This window comes from Saccoglossus kowalevskii, chromosome 18 (genome assembly GCF_978046115.1).
Source record: "Saccoglossus kowalevskii chromosome 18, keSacKowa6.1, whole genome shotgun sequence".
Classification (NCBI taxonomy): domain Eukaryota; kingdom Metazoa; phylum Hemichordata; class Enteropneusta; family Harrimaniidae; genus Saccoglossus; species Saccoglossus kowalevskii.
This window is the reverse complement of record NC_140658.1, coordinates 7,306,794-7,328,781: the sequence shown is the minus strand read 5'-3', so window position 1 is coordinate 7,328,781 and position 21,988 is coordinate 7,306,794. Positions and strand designations below refer to the sequence as shown.

General features: G+C 37.2%; 2 protein-coding genes across 2 annotated transcripts; one reads left to right on the top strand and one right to left on the bottom strand.

Moving 5' to 3' along the window:
* The first annotated feature begins 10,151 nt into the window (after positions 1–10,151).
* LOC144350784 (uncharacterized) lies at positions 10,152–10,922 on the top strand. The gene has a single exon (XM_078008856.2). The coding sequence runs from the start codon at positions 10,152–10,154 to the stop codon at positions 10,920–10,922; it is 771 nt and encodes a 256-aa protein (XP_077864982.2).
* Positions 10,923–17,046: 6,124 nt separating this feature from the next.
* LOC100373769 (uncharacterized) lies at positions 17,047–21,508 on the bottom strand. The gene is made up of 8 exons (XM_078008852.2): positions 21,391–21,508; positions 20,721–20,855; positions 20,223–20,349; positions 19,553–19,665; positions 19,287–19,428; positions 18,446–18,630; positions 17,510–17,681; positions 17,047–17,231 (listed from the first exon to the last, which is right to left on the bottom strand). The coding sequence occupies exons 1-8, from the start codon at positions 21,505–21,507 to the stop codon at positions 17,086–17,088; spliced, it is 1,137 nt and encodes a 378-aa protein (XP_077864978.1). The 5' UTR covers position 21,508; the 3' UTR covers positions 17,047–17,085.
* Positions 21,509–21,988: the final 480 nt, after the last annotated feature.

The window sequence follows — 21,988 nt, the reverse complement described above, 5'->3', positions numbered from 1 at the left end:
AGTCTCAAAATTGAAATGGGTCGTCATAAAAAAATCCCATTAAACAACAGGGTTTGTGACATGTGTAACAAAGGTCTAATTGAGGATGAAATGCATTTTCTGCTGGAATGCAACAAATATAATGAGTTGCGTGCCAAACTGTTCAATAAAGCTAAGGATATGATCCCAGCATTTGAAAATAAACCTGCAGAGAAAAAATTCATGGAATTGTTACAGAATGAAAACATTATTATACCAGTAGCACAGTTCATAAGTAAAAGCTTTGAAGTCAGGAAGCAGGGTCTTACTTGACATCTTAATGCCTGCTGTCAATTTTGTAATTTTATATTAGATTGTATTTTAGAGATTTTGTTTTATTTAGTAATTTAGTGATTGTATTTGTTATTTGTTTTTTAGTATATTGTGTTTTTGTTTTGTTTTTTATATATATATATTTCTCCTTGTACTTTGTGACCATTTTCTTTCCCTCCGGGGATTGTGTAAGAGTCAATAAGTAAATAAATAAATAAATAAATAAATAAATAAATAAATACATAGTCAATGTTTGAATATACTCAAAAACGATTTAAAAATACAGAGAACCAAGGCACGCTTGTGTGATTAAGTCCCAAAGGTTTGTTTACGTTGCACTTTGATTGAAAAGTCACTGTTGATGTTATATGTAAATGAGTTACTGGCCCCAGTTACGGTTTTAATCTGATACATTCAGTCATTCAGTCTTGATCAGTCCCTCTAAGAAAAATAGATATGGCTGAGTTACACACATCCCTTTTTGTACATTTGTGCACACTGTAACTGTAAGTTTTACATCAATTACTGTTATTGTGCGTGGCCACCTTTTATATGTCTATGTAACAATTCACAATGAGCCAATACACCTCTTCAATGTTTATTCCCCCATTGATGGCAAGAAAAGCATGCGCTGCTTTGATCAACTAAAGCAGCACCTCAACAAATTGATAGATGATCATGTGATTGTAGGGGAGATTCTATATATATATGAACATATGCATAGTCCATTAAGCACTCTTCACATCACCAATGATACGCGCTCCTTCTCCGACCATTATCTGTTGTATAAGAAACTTACACAAGGCACCACTAAAAAAAAACCTAGTCTGGTGTCCAAATACCAGCGTTCTTGGGAGTAGTTAGTATGTAAACACGATCTCTGATTTCTGGATTGGATGGCAAACTCACCGCAATACTTTCAGTAACTAGGTGGGTCACCGGAAAGCATAAAAATATATTGAAAAGCAAAAATTCCATCACTAAAATCCGACGTGTTGATCGTAGTGTCACTGAAAATGTTGATGAAATAATGACCATTGCTCGCATTGCTTTTAACAAACACTTCACACCCCCGATATTACAAATGACAACTCTCAAAGTGTTATTATCGAAGGTTTGCCACAACTGAGCAACACTGGCCGTAACTATTTAGATGACGTCATCACTTTTGTTTAACTCACTCGAACGGATAAAGTGCTTGCAACAGCACACAAGGCAAGGCCTTCCTTTTGAATTTTACCAGATATTCTGGAATATAATTGGTAGTGATTTGTGTTAAGTTTTTCCACGTTCTTGCACGAGAGCAGTTGTCACTACTAACTCACCCATATAGCAAATATTTTCAGCTGGAGATCTCCAGAGCGCTATATCGGAAAGCTAGCTTCTGACCCCATGCCTCTACCAGAATAACTGAAAATAAATCCTAGCCTAAAATATAAAAAATGTTCTTAAAACATCTCTGTTCATACTCTGAACTTGGCATAACAAAATATTTATTTCATCCGTGCACTTCCGGGCATTTTCTATAGTTTACCTTTTCGAATACCTACATTTCGTAATTTCTGCTGGTATGCGCAATAAAAATACATAACTGAGTTCGTGACAAACAGACCAGTCTCCCATATCACTATATCATCGAAGATTCACTCTGAGATACAGATTCACCTGTAAGTTAGCTATTGTATGTTTTATGGTTATTTAGTGGTTGTATCAGTTAAGAAGCTGTTTTTTCTTTAGGCTAGAATTAGAAATCTCTTTCAAAATAATATACCAGACATGAAGCCGCATCTATTAGAGATGTATCTGTGATATTGTCACATGCAACGTAATATTACCGTATTTGGTATAGTACAGGTGTGATGGTTCAAATGCCAAAATGGCAAACAGTAACAGAAAGACTTCCATGGCGGCGATGATAACATACGAACACGGAGCCAACAGATGAGGTTTCAACTGGTACTGCTATTATTATACTCTGCAAACATCAAGTACAATAACACAGTAAAACTCCACTACTCCAATAACTAGATACATAAACTCCAATACAATTCAACGAGATCTCCGATCTGAACTCAGTGCTGAACAACTCCCCTATATATACCCCCACTGTCTATAAATAGACATAATGAGTCTGGAACTTACTACAAATTTCTAGAAGGTTCCATTACCTTCTATTCCCTTATACAGTGTTCTATTACCTATTCAACCAGTTTCTAAAAAAAAAATCTAGAATATTCCACCCAGACACAGTACGGTTCTAGAACATTCTCAGTCACACGGAAGTGGTAAACAAGTTGTATGCGACATGTCTCCCCTCTCAAGAATATTATAACATATAATATTACATGACTAGCAACGACGTCAATAATACGAATACGATAACAATTTCAAATAAAACAACAATACAATATATCAAATCGAACTGAATAAAGCTCTGAGTACATAAATTCGAAAATCACATATAGTAGGATATAATAAAATATGAAATATAGTCATAAACGAATAACATTCTACTATACTGTTCAAAAAGTTCCTCAGTCAATCAATCTACTCAGGTAGTCCGCTACCACATTGTCCCGTCCAGGAATATCCTCAACACGATAATTATACCTTGCAGAGTCATCGCTCATCTCATCACTCGGTCATTTGCAAACTTGGCTTTATCCAGGTAAGACAATGGTTTATGATCCGTCTGCAAAATGAACTCCACACCGGCTAAATATAGGCGAAATTTATTCACGTCCCATACAATGGCTAAACATTTCCTTTCTACAGTTGAATATTTCTTTTCTGCGTTGGATAACTTCTTACTTGCATAAGCGACTGGATGAAGCTTCTCACCATGATTCTGCATAAGTACTGCTCCAATTCCTACCTGAGACGCGTCCGTCCGCAACACAAATGGTTTCTGTGGGTCTGGCAACTTCAGAATTGGTTTGCCCAATAAGTATTCCCGCAAAGTGTTATATGCTTTCTCCTGGGCCTCTCCCCATACAACTTTGTTGGGTTGTCCTTTCCTTAGTAGGTCACGCAGGGGTGCTGCAATAGTTGCGAATAAGGGGATGTGGTCTCTGTAGTAATTGGCCAGCCCAAAGAATGATCGGACACCTTTCTTTGTCGCTGGTCTTTGCTCTTCTCGAATTTTCTCCATGTTGTCGTGACTTGGACTCACCCAATTGTGTCCAATTTCATGACACAGGAATTCTACTGATGTTGCACCCAGAACATACTTGGATGGTCTAGCTGTTATGTCCGTTGCCCTAAGTCTTCGTAACAACTCAGATAATACTTGAACATGCTCATCCCAGCAGCTTGAATAAACTATCAGGTCATCTATATAACTTCAAACCCCCTCCATACCTGACAATAATTTCCTGATTTCCCGCACCAGAGTAGCTCCCGAATTCTTCATTCCAAGAGTAACAAATGCTGTCTTTGGTATATCTTCTTCAGCTACTGGTATCTGCCAATAACCCTTACTTAAATCAATTTTTGACAGGAACTTATTATTATGTAGCCTCTGAAATATGTCCCCTGTTGTTACCATTGGCTCAGGGTCTGTCACAGTGACTTTATTTATTTTTCTATAGTCTACACATATGCGATTCGATTCCATGAAGAAACAAAGTGGAAAACGAACACTGTACGAATACGACAACGCTTAACATAAAGTAATCATATACCAACCAAAGTAGCAGTCTGGTCAACGCCCTCATGAAATTGACAACATTACAGTGAAATTACTTGTTTGGAACGTTAGAAATTTGAAAGGTAAATGGGACGATACAGAATTTATTGTAGATTCATGCACCTTTAATTTACAAAATTATTGTACTTATTATGTTGACGCACAGTGATCCGCTTATAAGGGGAGACACTCGTGTGGTATTATTGTTTTTATTAAAACTATCTTCTCGCAATTTGTTGAGAAAATGCGATGCTCAAAAAATTATATTCTTTGGCTAAAGTTAGAAGTGCCAAGTAAAAACGTCCTCCTCCTGTTGGGTCTCACTATGATTGAATCTGATATAGTAAATCTATCCAGTCGTTATTATGGCGCAAATGTGAGACTTTAATGCACGGACAGGGGTACTAAATGACTTTATCAAAGATGAAAATTCTACTCATGTGCCTATTGGTGACACACACATTACTAATATTGATATTGGCGTGCGTAGTAACTGTGATGTTGAAAACAATGGTTATGGAGATAAGTTATTGAGTGTGTGCAAAACCACTGATCTTAGGATCATACATGGACGTAGACCTTCTGACACCATAGGGCACTTCACATGCAATGGGGCTAGTATGGTCAATTATGTAATAGCGTCACAAAATATTTTTAACACTATATCTGATTTGCATGTTGGATGTAGAACTGAATCGGACCACATGCCATTAGAATGCACCATAGATGGGTATTTTATTGGTAATCGTCAAACTGTAGCTGTTAATAACAAAAGCATGCCACAATTTAGGAGATATTATGTGAATCGGGAATCATGTAAAATATTCCAAGCGAAATGGATAGAAGGTGACTTTGATCATGTGATCCAAACCATTCAGTTCGACACTGATAATGGTGATATAAATGGTGCTCTCTCTAAACTATCAGATTTATTCATGAATACTCGACCACGCATGCGCCAGAATAACAAGGGTGTAAACATTCACTGTGCTAGGTGGTTTGATACTGAATGTAATAACGCTAAGTTAGATTTACAAAGAAAACTACGACAATTTCGTCGTACAAGAACACATGATTCTTTAACTGATTATCGTACTATCCAAAATGAATACAGGGATATGCTTATGAAAAAGAAAAAGGTCTATCAAAATAATCAAATATCCGAGTTAGAAAAAGCCGCTCGTGACAATGATAGCAAAAAGTTTTGGGGAATCTTCCGAAATGCAGACCAGCCCACACCACCCTCAATTAGGCCAACTGAATGGTTTGATTATTTCAACTCTTTATTTAATCCTGTTATTAATGTGGAAAGAAACACTGAGCACGACAATTTGTGGATCAGTATTGAATCTGCTGTCCATGATGGTAATTTCAACTACTCACAGGAGGACCAAATTACTGATTTTATTAATTGTCCAATTTCCCAACTTGAAATTGAGGTTGAGTATCAAACAGTTGAAATTTAGTAAATCACCAGGCAGCGATGGCATACCGCCTGAATTTTACAAATTTTGCTCTCCTCAATTAATTCAATTATTACATGGCATCTTTAACAGTATTTTCGATACAAGCATTTTCCCTAAGCAATGGTGTGAGGGTATTATATTCCCGATACATAAAAATGGTTCTAGGAATAAGGCTTGTAATTATTGGGTATCATATTACTACCAATATTAAGTAAAATTTTCAATAGAATTTTATATCATAGGCTACATAAATGGAATGAAATTATTGAATTTACTAGAGAAGAACAAGCCGGTTTCAGGGCAGGCTATAGCACCATAGATAACGTATTTATTATTCACACTGGGACAAAAATATCTTGCAACTAAAGGGGGACGTTTCTATTGTGCTTTTATTGACTTCGAAAAAGCATTCGACCGAGTCAATCGGGTAGCTTTATTTTTCAAACTGGGTAAAGCAGGTATTAGAGGTAAAATGTCTTCCATTCTTAACTCTATGTATTTACAAGTAAAATCATGTGTCTTGACAAGTGATGATCTGACAGGCTTCTTTAACTGTCCGGTTGGAGTGCGTCAAGGTTGTATTTTGTCACCCTTTCTGTTTTTTGTTTTTTTATAAATGACCTTCACGTAGAACTTCAGGAAGACAAGCTTTTACGTGATAGTGTTGGTTGTTCTGTGGGTTTAATTAAGTTATTTTATCTTCTTTTTGAGGAAGATTTAGTTTTGATGTCTTATAATGCAATTGGATTGCAAAGATTACTTATAAGTTGAAATCATATTGTGATAATTATCATTTGAGAGTTAATTTAACGAAAACCAATGTAATAGTTTTTAGAAATGGAGGACCGTTACGAAGATACGAGCAGTGGCGATTCGATGGGAAAATAATTGAACTAGTGCCGTATTACGTTTATTTGGGTATAAAATTCTCACTACGTGGTTTTTGGTCATTATGCCAACAACATCTAGCAGATCAGGCAACAAAAGCTCTCGGCTGATCTGCACTGGCTCGGAAGATGAATTCTGATTGGCTAAAAAAAACAAAAAAACTTGTGGCATTGAATGCACGTTCATTGTCAGTATTGTTATGCAAATTCAAACTAGCTAATCATTTACAACCTTCTGAGCCAGTGCAGATTAGCCCAAAGCTCTCAATGCACTAATGGTTATTATATGTAAAATTGGACCAGTGCCTATTTCTCTGTGTTTTAAAATATTTGATACAAAAATTGTTCCAATAATGCATTACGGTGGTGAGATTTTGGGTCATTTTGAGTCTCCAGCTGTTGAAAATGTACACATCAAATTTTGTAAATTTTTGTTTCACATTCGTAATACACCATTAATTCACGCAACAGTAAGAGGGAAACTTGGTCGTCCCACAATGTATTCTCTTCGTTTAGGTAGAATGGTGAAATACTGGCTGAAAATACTTAAAATCTTACAGTACGATCAACCATCAATATGACCCATCTTTTTTGTGTACTGGTCATCTGGTACCAAGCTCTTCTTGACTATAATGCCATTACACCCAGTGTCTCCCAACATGGTCACAGCTGTGTCACCAACCTTCCCTTGACCCACAGGCAAAGTCCTGTCCTCCACAACACCACTCCGTTCCATACATGCACCATTCACAACCTTTAACTGCTCCCCGGATGCTAACAACAAATGGTCCTTCTCAATCACTTTAGGCACATCACTGTTAATTTGAACAGCACAGCTAGCACTGATATTTGACTCCTCTTTAACAACTGCAGCTGCACCAGTAGTAGTGCTGGGTTTGACACTCTTTCTTTCTTGACCCTTGTGTTGTCCACTACGGCAGAACTTAGCCACATGTCCCATGGCACCACACTGAAGGCACTGTTTACATTTGTCATGGTTGACATCAGTGACGCAGGATGGACATTGTGCTGCTCAATGACCAACACCCTGACATACAAAACATCAGATACTACTGCCCTGTCCCACATCAGTATTTCCAATGGCAGGCTTATTATCATTACGCCTCACCTGGTCCTTGATAACTGTCGACCATGTGCCCCTAGGTACTGCTTTGCTATTACTGCCAACTCATCTAAATCTTTGGGTGCTCTTTCTCTAAGATAAACTGCAAGATCGCTTGTACAGGCACCAATAAACTGCTCCTTCATCATCAAGTCGGTAACACCATCATATGTTGCTGCAGTGCCTGACAACTCAACCCATTTAGCAAAATAATTCTTAAGCCAAACAATTAACTGGTCAGGACTCTTGGAACTTTCAGGTTTAATTTCACGGAATCGCTTCCTGTACCCATCCTCTGTGAAATCGTATCTTGTCAACAGCGCCACCTTCACACGATCATAGTCAACTGCATCAGTGTCGGACATTCTAGAATATACTTCCAGTGCTCTACCAGTCAACAGCACACTCAATTTTGTGGCCCATCCATCTCTATGCCAACTCGCATTCCTTGCAAACCTCTCAAACCGCAATAAATAACTATCAAGTTCGTCCTTACCATCAACAAATGCAGGCAACTTTGGTGACTTTGCATCACTGACCACATTTCGTTGACCGCCAAAATCAGCCTGTTGGAACCCCAGCATTGCTGCTTCCTCAACTCAAATTCCCTTTCCTTTTCTCGCTGTTCCGCTTCCATTCGCAATTTCTCTCTTTCGTCTGCTTATGCTTCCAGCCGTTACTTTTCCTTTCTTTCCTCAATCTCCATTTTCTTCACCTCTGCTTCAATTTCCATTTTTGCCTTTCTCTCTTCTCTCGCTGCTTGTCTGTCAGCTCGCTGAGAACTCAGTTGCTCCAAAATAAATTGTCTCTTGTCTTCTCCAGTCATTCCCAGTTCATTCGCCCATTCCAGCAACTCTCGTTTCGACATCTCTTTTATCTCGCTGGCCATGTTGTCTTCTATATGTCTTCACTGTTCCCGGACGAGCCCCCAGATGTCACACGCAACGTAATATTACCGTAATTGGTATAGTACAGATGTGATGGTTCAAATACCAAAATGGCAAACAGTAACAGAAAGACTTCCCTGGTGGCGATGATAACATACGAACACGGAGCCAACAGATGAGGTTTCAACTGGTACTGGTATTATTATACTCTGCAAACATCAAGTACAATAACACAGTAAAACTCCACTACTCCAATAACTAGATACATAAACTCCAATACAATTCAACGGGATCTCCGATCTGAACTCAGTGCTGAACAAGTCCCCTATATATACCCACACTGTCTATAATTAGACCATTACATCAGCTTACATAATGAGTCTGGAACTTACTACAAATTTCTAGAATGTTCCATTACCTTCTATTGCCTTCTACAGTGTTATATTACCTATTCAACCAGTTTCTAAAAAAAATCGAGAATATTTCACCCAGACACAGTACGGTTCTAGAACATTCTCAGTGACACGGCAGTGATAAAGAAGTCGTATGCGACAGATATATTTAGACATCATGTAGAGTTTTTTGTGGTATCATTCATTTTCAGGAGTGTATTTATGCTATATCATGAATTACAACTAACTATTTTCATCAAAATTATTTGCACATAATATACTCGTAGTTATAATCCAAGGTGGCAATAATTATTTATAAATAGATAGCACTCTAACGAGATCAATTGTGGTTTTAAGGACCAACTCAATAGAGATTTCATTTCACAGTATATTCAGGGGTCAATGATTCACTTTTCATAATATGTGATTATTGCAGCTTTACGATTCATGGATCTAACGTTGTGATGACATTATCATCCCAAAACATAACCTTCCCGATATTCTTCAGTAAGGAGAATCTTTTTAGCTGAAAAACTAGTCTATGGCAATATTTCTGAAAACTGTCAGAGCAAATCATATACCCCAAGATCTTTATTTATTCTAAGTACTTAAATTCCAGCACTTGAACACAACGAGATATTTATTTCAATGGTTCAATATACAAAATCAAATGAGACAAGTATTTCCTTTGATAACATCAGAGGTCAGACACATCCGGGCTTTTTCTATGGTTTAGCTTTTCGAATAAACACATTTTGTGATTTCTACTTGCATACACAATGACCTGTAAGTTAGCTTTTGTATGTCCTTGTGGTTGTGTGAGGAGCTGTTTCTCCTAAAGTGGCATGGGAAGTTGACATCGCACACCAGGCATGAAGCCACAGAAACATATCATGTACAGTAGTATTGTGCTCACTCATTTATCAGATTTTGGCCATACTTTGGCTTGTACTTGTGCACCATGTGATTATTTCCCATCGACTCACGCTGAATGTGCATTGACTGCTGTATATATTGACTCTTCCTTGACTACGTTTGACTGGCTGACCATACATGACATATTTACAGAAGCCCCTAGCCGACATTTAAGGCAAAACAACCCTGACTTGAGACATTACTCCCTGTGTATCCTCTCCTTAGTTACCCGTTCTGAGGAAGTACCAACCCACCTATATCTGCGTACTAGTTAATCTAGCCGAAATATTCGTCTTCCTTCATTAAAAAGCATTTACCATTCTTGCGAAAAAAATCTATAAAATGACAAAAAATTAATAGGCATGAAAGGTGAAAGATTGTAAACTTATAAATAGACTATTTGAATGATATAACACTCATGGTGACACACTAACCAACTGACTAATCTCACCTAGCCTAATATCGGATCTTTGTCTTTACAGATCCATTAGTGCACGAGGACATGGCTTCCAATAGGCGTCATATCGCAATACTGACCAACCCGAGGTCTTTGTCAACTGCTCTGGAATTCAGCTTCAAAAGTAGGGGAGACGACACAACAGTAATCCATGAGCTATATGGTACTGCATATTGTTTTGGCTCTGAAAGACCTCCAGAAATATTACCCGATTTACCCATAACAAAAGGATACACATTTGCAGAAGTTAAACAAAGGCTTGCAAATTACCAACAAGAAACACCAATAACAGTGTGGAAAGAAACATCAGTGACATTTCCTTTGGATATAGAGTTTTATCCTAAACATTATACACCTATTTGTCTCATTCGCGACCCTCGATACAGTATTATGAGCTACAGAAAACTTTGTCTCGACCTTTCAGATGGAAAGCGTGAGAATGTACCATATGGTGGTGGTTTTATTCAACTACGTGAGATATATGATTGGATAACAAAAGAGGTTTGTCCTGACCCTGTTGTTATCGATGCTCATGGACTTTCACGTCACCCCAAAGAGATTCTGACAGCTGTCTGTGAGAAGATTGGTATTGAGTTTAAGGATTCAATGTTGCACTGGAAACAGAACAACAACGACCACTGGGATCCTGTCTGGAAATGCCTTGCAATGAAGGCATACACAAATGTCATGCAAAGCCAGGGTTTCATTCCTAAAGAAGAACAAGAAGATATTGAGTTCCCAGAATCGATACGAGACAGCATAATGGCGGCTATTCCTATATACGAGTCACTCTATGCCAAACGTATAAAGGTTTAATTAAGTGGATTTTCTCTATTGACATGCGATGTGGTGTTCATAGTACATATGATATCGAGGTAACTCAATAAATTATTACTACTAGAAGAGCTTATTAACAAAAATGCACTTAGAGCTGAAATAATCTTACAAAATAATAAAAGCAGTTCATAGAATAGCCACCACTGTATATCGGTAATTTTGTATGTGTTAGATGTAATTCTGTTGTTTTTCTCTATTGACGTGCGATGTGGTGTTCATAGTACATATGATATCGAGGTACAATGCAATGTATTTTGATGTGGTTTATTAACTGTAAAACGGACATACATTGGGGCATGTAATGGCAGATAGACATTTTTATATGTGCTCAAGAGTTTGAGCATGTAAATACTTGTGTTCCTTAGAAGTCTGTCATATCATTAGTGATCTCGAGACGCGTACTAAAAAGCAATTAATGACAATGGTCCTCTATCGATATAGAACCAGTCATAAACACATCAAAGGAAAGTGTGTATTATCAATAACCCAGTGTTTCTTATTTATACCATGAACAAAAAAGAAATTGAAAGATTCAACAATCGGTTGCATTGCTAGTTCACAGCGCTGAACTTAATTTACATAATTCATTAGTATTTAAATAATGCGCGATACATAGTCGTGCCCATGATTTTAGCGAGCGTAACCATTTGAACCCTATAATCACGCAATACGGATAACTATAATATGCTGAAGTGACAAAAAATAAAAATATTTGCAGTAGTGCACTAGTAAAGAAAAAAACATCAACAGAGTTGCCTGTCGCAAAATCTCGTATTTAGCCAGAATGATTCCTGGCTGATTAATACAAAAGGTACCATATGCAAGTAACAAGTTGCGAGTAGCAAGTAGCAAAATGTGTCGTATGCGAGTGGTAAACATGACATATGCGAGGGGTAAAATGTATTCTTAGCGAGTGGCAAAAAAGAAGGCGTGGGGGTCAAAATGAGCCCGGAAAATGAGTCATTTGCAAGTAGTGAAATGTAATTTGCTACAGAGTGTGATTGTTTATTCATATGCATATGGGTATTAACTCATAACAACCTACTGAAGGAGGTTAAAGTTTACAAAAGAAAATTACAAATAAAAATTAATCAAATTACAATGGCTGATAGTTTAAGGGACAACCAAATACAGATTAAATTGAAGTTAGTAACCTAAGTAGGTGCTGCTGTCTGATAACAAAGCTGTATTTCAGATATTGTGCCAGAGGAATTGTTAAGTTATTATTTGACATTATTTTTATGAATTTATTTTCAGATGTAAGATTTATAAAGTCAGGAATAATCTTTTCAGCTTCATTGTATAAAATGACCCTCTCTTTACTATATACTGGGCATATTATGAGGAAGTGATGTTCCTCTTCAATATCATTTTTAATACACAATTTGCATATTCTGTCGCTACTTTTGATTCTGTTGTGTCTCCCTCTTTCAATTTCTAAACTGTGATTGCTCAGCCTGAATTTAGTTAGGGTACTTTTCAGTTCTTTTTTTTAGCTTAATTAAGTAGTGAGTTTAAAGGGCGGCAGTCGTCGTGCCGCGTCCTAATCGATAAAATACATTGTTTATTTACATGAAATTCGAACACGCGTTGCGTGACGACCGCCGCGCTTTAACACCTTTCCGAAATGTGAGTACGTTTGAAGCCTGCCATTGTTTTCATTTATTAGGTGGCGCGTGACGTCAGAATTCTTTCTTATAGACGCAACCCCTGTGTGACCACACATTTTTACTGATGATAATTATGATTGTTTAACTGCAAATCACGGGTTCATACTAATTTTACCGAAACAAAGAACAATTTTCACATTTTATGTGGAGTGTGCTGTTTCATGAACATACCTACATGGTTGTTTATCAAATTATTGTATACTGTAATAACACGCCGCGTTTCCTGTGCAGTGTGAAGAGCACACTTTTTGATAAAAAAAACACTTAAATGAACAATAAAAGATTAGTACTGCAATGGGAACGCATTTATTTGCGACCTTCGCAATGTAATCTGCGCACACTGGACGACTGTAGTGCTGGGTACCGGATGGCGTTCGCTGGTTGATGAGTATTTGCTGAATCATTACTAAAGTAAAAGCCTCAACAGCCTTATGCTATCCTAACCATGTACACACCTTGTACATCTTGTAACCATGGTAAATTTGATTTTACTATGATAAAACGCATTCCACATTGCCACGGAGGTTATATATTCAAGCGTTCATAACCTGTCATGACGGACAATCTATGTATATGTGTGAACGATTCTCCGCCCTTTCTCTTTACGAACGTTTTTGTGCTGTGGGGCGGCACAGAGAGGGTGATCACCCCCTTGAAACAAATGTTTAGGAAGGGGGGTGGCGGCGTCGCCCCTCAAAATCAAGCTGCAACCCTGACACCCTTTGTATCAGAAAAATTTGTCCCTCATAATTCAGGAAAAAGCGTTTCAGAGGGTTTATATTTCAAAATTTTTAAGGGGGAGCAAGCCCCCTGACCCCCTAGTAAAGTCGCGTCTTTGGTGCAAGGTCGGTGAGCAGATCTCCCCCCCCCCCCGCAAAATTTCGTTCCGCCGCCTCTGGTGTGTACGAACAAATCTGTTGCGACACCGTTAAAATGCAGGTATTTACATGGCAAATTACACGAAGGAAATATGACTTCATCCTGGTGAAACTAGAATCCAGCCGTTGACCATCGGGCATTCTTGTAACGAGCTCCTGTACGCATTCTAACGGATAAAGTTTACATCTCGCAAAGGTTAACCTTCGCTTACGCTATTTTATTTGCATATAGCATATTTTCTATACATTTTATCACTCGCAAATAACTCATTTCGCCCCACGCATACACCCGTTATCCTGGATGTTTTTGCCACTCGCAAAGAATACATTTAACCACTTGCATAGTCCTTTTTTGCCACTCACAAATGATACATTTTACCCCTAGCATAGGCCATTTTTACCACTCGCATGCAGCATATTTTGCTACTTGCTACTCGCAATTTTGTACTCGCATATTGCATTTTTTCTAGGTGATACCTGAATGTAGAAAAGAATAGATGGCTCAATCACACACATTATTTTTTTTCTACGTTTGCCCCTATACCGCATCCACAGCCACGTTATCGCCTGATAACATGGCTGCACGTGGTACAGTTCGACCAATGAGAACGCGCCATTTCAACATTGGCAGTGCATTGTATTATAATGTATAAATAGCTTTTTAATTGGTCATTGGCTGTGATATTTGTACATTGGTTTCATTACACAAGTATAACACTACAATATCCTGTAAAAGCACATACTATTTACTAGCTTATTTACGAGTGAATTTCAGTCATGAACAATCCTTACATCGTGACTGACTGAGAGGAGTTCACTTTTTGTGACGTATGTCACTAGACAACGCAAAGACGTATGATCTCAAAGATGTGATTTGCTGAGTACACCGTGCATAAACACTACAATGGTGGTGGCACTAGTTACAGTGTGCACATGTTTTATAATTAAAGTATAGATGCAGGTTCGTTATTTTTTTTTTTTTTGCTTTTACTTAGCCAGAAAGTCTTGGCTAGATAGTGTTAACATTTCAGGGCTTTGTCGATGTTTGAATATACTCAAAAACGATTTTAAAATACAGAGAACCGAGGTTTGTTTACGTTGCTCTTTGATTGCCAAGTCACTTTTGATGTTATATGCAAATGAGTTGCTGGCCTCAGTTACGGTTTTAATCTGATCCAGTCTTTCTAGGAAAAATAGATATGACTGAGTCACACAATTGTTTTAGCTCCGCTGTCGACTTTGTCGAGCGGAGCTTATCATATGAGTGATTGTCCGTCGTCGTCCGTCGTCCGTCGTCGTCGTCCGTCGTCCGTGTCAATGTTTTACTTTTTCGACTTCTTCTTGAAAACTACAAGCCTGAATGCTTTGATACTTGGTGTATATGTACCTTGGGTAGACCTCTCTTAGGTTTGTTCATTTCATGTTGATATCTTCAATTCTCTAATTTTAGTGAATATTTTTGTCATTTTTGGTAAAAAGTGATATTTTCGACTTCTTGTTAAAAACCGCAAGTCCAATTGCTTTGATACTACATATATAGGTACTACATGTGGATCTCTCTCAGATTTGTTCATTTCGTGATGATATCTTCAATTCTCTAATTTTGGTGAATATTTTTGTAATTTTTGGTAAAAAGTGATACTTTCGACTTCTTGTTAAAAACCAAAAGTTCAATTGCTTTGATATGACATATATAGATACTACATGTAGACCTTTCTCAGATTTGTTCATTTTGTGATGATATCTTCAGTTCTCTATTTATTTTGGTGAATATTTTTGTAATTTTTGGTAAAAAGTGATATTTTTGACTTCTTGTTAAAAACTGTAAGTCCGATTGTTTTGATACTATTCATATTGTTCATTTTCTAATGATGTCTTCAGTTCTTTAATTGAAATGTGCATTGCTAACAGCGGAGCTATCTCAGCCGATAGGCTGCTTGTTTATATTTGTGCACACTGTAACACTGTAACTGCAACTTTTACATTAGTTACTGATATTGTGCGTGCCCACCGTTTATATGTCTATGTAACAATTCACAATGAGCCAATACACCTCTTCAATGTTTATTCCCCCATTAATGGCAAGGAACGCATGCGCTTCGTTGATCAACTAAAGCAGCACCACAACAAATTGATAGATGATCATGTGATTGTAGGGGAGATTTCAATTGCACTTCATAACCGAACAGAGATCGCAATGGCGGATGTGAACCTGACATGCAAACTTCGCATTGTCTTAATTTATCGCAGCAACGTTTTAAGTTAACTGATGCATGGCGTCATCACCATGGCAACAAGACTAACCATACATGGGAACGTGTTAATACGCTAGGACGCCTTGCCAGGTTATATATATATGAACATATGCATAGTCATTCAAGGTAGAGATGCAGGTTCGTGAGCACTTGGGAGTGAATTTTTCTTTTTGCTTTTGATTATCCAAACAGTCTTGGCTATAGACTGTTAAAATTTTGTAGAATTGTGAATAGTGAAACATACTCAAAAGACAATTTTAAAATATAGATAACAGGTGCAAACATTCTTTCTTTTGAATGCTTAGCAAGATTTAGCAAGGCTGTACATAAATAATAAAATAGAGACATGGTGAATAAAAGAAATGACGGGATCTCCATATTATGCACTATATTTAACTTCTTACAAAATGATAATACATTTAAATTTGGAACTGTTACAGCCATTTTAATTATGAGCATTAGCAAACGTCTTACTGAGTGAATTGCTATGCAACTTAGCAATTATCTCAGCTTCTTTTTAGTGCACATCCCAGAACTTTAAAACAAAATAGCTCCTAGACGCTTTGACCTTCTGTTTTGAAATTTTCACAAATGATTGACAATGTGTTTATCTTCAAAACGCCGTCGGGGCATTGTTTTTGGTTGAAAAGTGTTACAACAATCGTACAGACAACTAGCTTGGGTGTTAATTTATGCATAAACTTGAAGTAGTGAAATTTGAGCTGCTGCCCTGCAAAATTGACAACTGGTAGACAGTTTTCAAGACGACACTTTCTTCATAGTAAACAGATGGACCGTATACCAATTTTGACAGGAAACAGAAGCATGGTTTAGAAGTAATTTTTTTTTAAATCACTTTTGACGAAAAATGCACATTTTTGTGCATATTTCAAACTACAGTGTCCATAAAAAATACTAACAAAATATAAAAATTCATAAAACATACAGTTTTGTGGACAAGAGAGGTCATCTTGGTTTCCTAATTAACTAATTAAAATACCTGTAAGGTAAACTGAATCTCTACCTTAATATGTAATATGATGACTGTATGTATGTGTATATTCAGTTTCGTTTGGGGCAGGGGAATTCGAATGTACCCATATTGTCTCAATCAAGTCGGAGGTCAATGTTTAAATCAACCAAACCAATAACAATCTCAATTGCATGGCACAATCTGCAAAATTTCTTTTACATAAAACATAAAAAATTTGACTAACAAATATATCATATGCCAATATATAATTCATAATTTACAGTTGGTGTCATCAAAATCAGCAATAAAAAACAGAAGCTACATTAATTTTGGAAGCTATTGTTTACGTTTATTTAATTTAATTGTTCACGCGACAGGTTCAACATACAGTAGACGGTTTGGAGAACCCATTACATCCACGACAATATCTTTTGTGGATAGTTCTGTAAGTCTTGCTTTGACTTCTTCTGGTGTTCTTGAAGATTTTTCTTCCAGGACGACAGCAGCGGCGCCTGAAATAGAACAGTCAATTGGCGGTGATTAGTTTATTTCAATTACGTAACCTGATATATATCAGTATTTCTACAAACCATGTACCATACATTGACAACATTTACGAGTATGCCAAGAAATGCGCATGCGCATGCACATACAGACAATTTTCAATTATGCCGATATATGTTAGAGAGTCTTCCTAGGCTGAAAAGTTACATTACATATGTTCGACTGTGGCTGAACCTAAACATCCACCGTTCATAGCACAATGCGATGCAATATTCAAGTATCTTACCTGCAACATGGGGTGTCGCCATTGAAGTTCCAGACATCGTTGCTTCGTCGTCATCTGACAGGTGACCAGCACTTACAATATCAACACCAGGTGCAAATATATCAACACAGGTACCATAGTTAGAGAAATAAGCTCTGACGTCATTGTTGTCAGTTGCTCCCGCTGTATAAGTCTGTAAATGAATAATAACAAGTTTTTATTTGGCGCATGCGTTAACCATAGGGTAAGCATGGATATGTACAGTTATAATAAATCAATCTTATATAAGACAAAATCTCTTACATAACAACATTATATTGCTTGCAACGATGGATTGGACAGCTTTTGTAACATGTTTCATAACATCGTGTACTTATGAACAAAAGACGGCTGTTGTCGGTTAAAATTACATATATAACCCTTCATGTCTCAGACATGGATTTGTGGTTTGAGGTTCATATTCATTTTGGTGTGGCGGATGTAGATAATTGCTTACAAGTGGTTAATCTGACTACTTACAATGACCAAAGGAAAGCATTGCGCTATCTAGTGGCATACATTACGAAAAGTGGAATCTTATCAGTCAGTTAAAAAGTTGTCGCTCAAAAATGGGGAAATTTGTTCGTAAATGAGCTTATATATAGTATTCGTTCCATTGCATATTGTGATGTTATACTTACGTCATGGAACCAATGTACACAAATCACTATCAGTGAACTAATGACGATTCGACACAGACACATTTCTATAATTAAAATGCTATGTAGACATTAGCTACATATGCTATTATTGAAACGTCGCGTTCTGATTGATCGATGTGCTTGCTCATCCTTGCCCCGTTATCACACAATAATGACCAGTTCGTCGTTCTGCGTTCCTTAATCATTCATAAACACTGATGACATGCATGTTATTGCCATTGCCATTGGTAAAATGATAAATGCTAGCATTACTTACATCTACTGCACCAGCTGGTGATCTAAGACATGCATCGTTGTCATCATTACCAGCACCAGCGACTACGGTGACACCTCCAGAGGTTAGTCTAGCTACTGCATCATCTACAGCCTGACTGCGAGGGTACGCTAATGACATGGATACTACAGCTGGTCTTTCGCCCTCAGCGAGTACCCAGTCCATACCTACAGAAAAATCATTACCAAAGATGATAATTAAAACAAAATATTTAATGTAAAGTGGCGTAGTTTGTGACGTTGGAGATTCGACTTACCCCAATTAAGCTAGTCGAACTGTTTATGTCAAGCTATGTAAGCTATTGGGTGATGTCAGTGTTAGGAAAGATGCTGAATTACTCGAGTTATGAAAACTTCGAGTTACAAAAATGAACACACCCATATTTTTAAAAAAAACACGCTCACTTTTGCGAAACCACGCCCTAATTGTAACTAATTAACATTTGACCGAACTCCGAGTTACGGGCTTCATAAGTTAAACAAAACAAAAAATATATGTTGCTCGTAACTCGAAGTTCTTTTAACTGTTAATCAAAGTTCGAGTTACTAAATGTGGACGTTAAACAACATTAGCAATTTATGTTGCCCGTAACTCGAAGTATGTTTTCGTAACTCCATGTTCGTAACTCGAACAAGTCAACATCTCTTGTTTGAACGATGTTAGAGTGGGATGTTTTGTGTTAATATGTTGATAATGTGCATGTACGTTTTATTATCTAAGCCTGAGAAATGGGATTATGAAAATTATATAAAAAATCGTAGTATTTAAAAATATTTAGAAATCTACCTGGAATCCTCTTTATTGATTCAATAGCTGTACTCACCTGCGATAACCCAGTCTGTTGGTCCAGCACCAAGACAGTTGACAACACGGCTGCCGTAAACATTGGTCAATTTTGCGACACCGTACTCGGTACCTGATGTTGTACCTGCGCAATGAGTGCCATGGCCATGACAGTCATCAGACTGTAAAAGAAATGTCAAGATACGGTATTGATTTTCAGGGGATGATGTAATGAAATATTGCTTAGGAATGATCATTTCACAAGATAAATACCGTCATTGAAAACGTCATTTAAAATGTAATCACCACAAAGTCATCATCAACAGCGTCATAACCGTACTCTGCACGACCACCAAAGTCATTGTGTGTTTTTCGTATTCCAGTGTCCAGCACATAAACTGCTACGCCCTCACCGTTATCTGTGAGAGAGAAACTCCATATTTGCAAGGAATGAACACACTGATGTGTCCCCGGGGTCTCTATTTCCAAAATAATTTACCACATGAAACGATTGGCTTAAAATTGCGTCATATTTACATGAATTCATAATTTGAGACATCAAAACTACAATTCTGTACTAACGGTATAGAATTAATGTGAGTGATTTCCAAAGAAGTTTTCCATTGCAATTTCGTATATTTGCTTTTGAATTTGCATGGATTTGCAAATTGTGGCTTAAATCATGAATGAAACTGAAGGACTTCAAATTCGCCAAGCTGAGAAACAGATTTGAGACAATTATATGAAAGCTCATATATTGTGTATCATCAAAACGTGCCTATTATTATTATTTTGTAATTTCGTATAGAAACAACTCGATAGTTAAGACTGTAAGGCACTTCCAAAAACTAAGTTACGATATATGATTAGATATTTAATTGGTTAACGGTTCTAAAACTAGTTCGTACTTTCGTTTTGTTTTTCATGGATATCCTTGAACATCGAGTGTGTCATAGACATTGCGTTTATTACTCACATTTGGGATTATATTGATCATCAAGTCCAGTCCTAGCGTCAATTCTGTCCAGTCCCCAACTAGCTACTTCCGTAATCCCGCCCATAGCAATCTTTTCTACATACTTAACTGCGTCCAAGTTCATCACCTAAATAAAATATCAAACACATACACACAATATGTTGCTGTAGCCATGGCATCCAATAATGGATATTCAAAACTTGAGGTACCGTAGATTGGATAACGTTACTTGTTGAGTTGCATATGGCATTGACTTATGACAAATTGCAGCCAGAATTGCAGCCAGTTGTCTATATTGTATGAGAGTTGAACTACAGCTAAACTACTGCCATTTCCTGGGAAAGGTATTCTGGGGAATGTCGCTCGTACGTCAACCCTCTTTTGAGAACTGTAGTCAACAAAGATAATTAATTGGCAGCAAAACATGTAATGTATGTATCAACAAAGTAGTTATTGTTGCGCAATTCGATAAGACGTTTAATACAATTTGCAAATTACCTTTTCTACAGCATGTTTACTCATCGTCGCTGAAAATCCAGAAAATACATGTGAGAATCTTTTCCTTATTTCAATGTCATAATTCCTCTGCAGACTGTCCACAAGTACGTCACGAGCAGCGGAGTGATATCTGTCCTTTAAATAAGACAATCAAAAATGGAACAAATGATTTTCTGTGTTGAATTTTTAACGTAATTAAAAAAAATCGCAAATGAAATTATATATCTACATTTTAGGATAGAATGACGTATTCAAACGCTGCTGTATTAAGTCAATATATTCTGGAAATGCTAACTGCCTAATTGTTATGCATGAATAAGCTAAAGTTAAACCTCCGTGTATTATATAGTCATATACTATATATTAGTATGTGAAAAAACAAACCCAGTTATGTCACGTCATATGCACACGCGGCCTGGGCGTGAATATCCTTATACGTACACGTGATCAGCGAGTCAATATTCGTAGACGTACGTGCATGTCAATAACCCAACATATACACGTGCCCATATTAACATTACATGTTTAGACCCTTTATATATGTGTCATTAGTGCTCCACCTCACGGTATTCTACATGTTACAGGTATAGACAACTTTTGAAAAAAAACACCAGTTCGCCATGTGATAACGTGTCAATAATTACATACATACACGTGGTCAACAGCTTACCTTGAGAACCACGATATATTGATGTGGTACGACGACCCCTATGTGAGGGTTATTAAGACTAGCAGTATACACCTGTACTGCAAACAGGACCAGAACTAGGGCCAATGACTGGCGCATTTTGCCTGAAAGTGAAACACACGACAATTTGAAATAATAATCCTGTATCATATATTTACTTATTGGTATGCTGAAGTGCGCATGGTTATTTAATGTTGGTAGTGATGACATGTGTCACTGCAGATTGTTAATTGACAGAAAAATAAAATGATTTTTCATTCTATTTACAATTTACTATTCATAGTATGTTCGCTGTTCGCTGCCCTTTGCACATTTTAGCACGTGGCATATTCAATATGGCAGCCTTCTGCATAAAAGTCTGGATATACTGCTTAAACTTCGCTTATTAACCATGTAAATTCATTTCAATGTCACCAAAAATGAGACACATTCGTCTCTGCGGAAACCTCCACTTGGTACAAAATATAACTGCCATACATTGTTATTCGTAAATTAATACCGCGGCCATTCACCGATCATAGGAGCGAAATCGACGCAAAATGTCTAGACTAATATGAAGAAATGCGAATATCCCACAAAA

Bases quoted from the DNA above. Each gene is read 5' to 3' on its own strand.
- LOC144350784 (XM_078008856.2), top strand. From the start codon at position 10,152: ATGGCTTCCAATAGGCGTCATATCGCAATACTGACCAACCCGAGGTCT.
- LOC100373769 (XM_078008852.2), bottom strand. From the start codon at position 21,507: ATGCGCCAGTCATTGGCCCTAGTTCTGGTCCTGTTTGCAGTACAGGTG. The intron at 20,350-20,720 runs GTAATTTGCAAA...TATTTTATTTAG, and splicing joins GTAAACATGCTGTAGAAAAG to GTGATGAACTTGGACGCAGT. The intron at 17,232-17,509 runs GTAAGATACTTG...GTTCTATTTCAG, and splicing joins GGCGACACCCCATGTTGCAG to GCGCCGCTGCTGTCGTCCTG.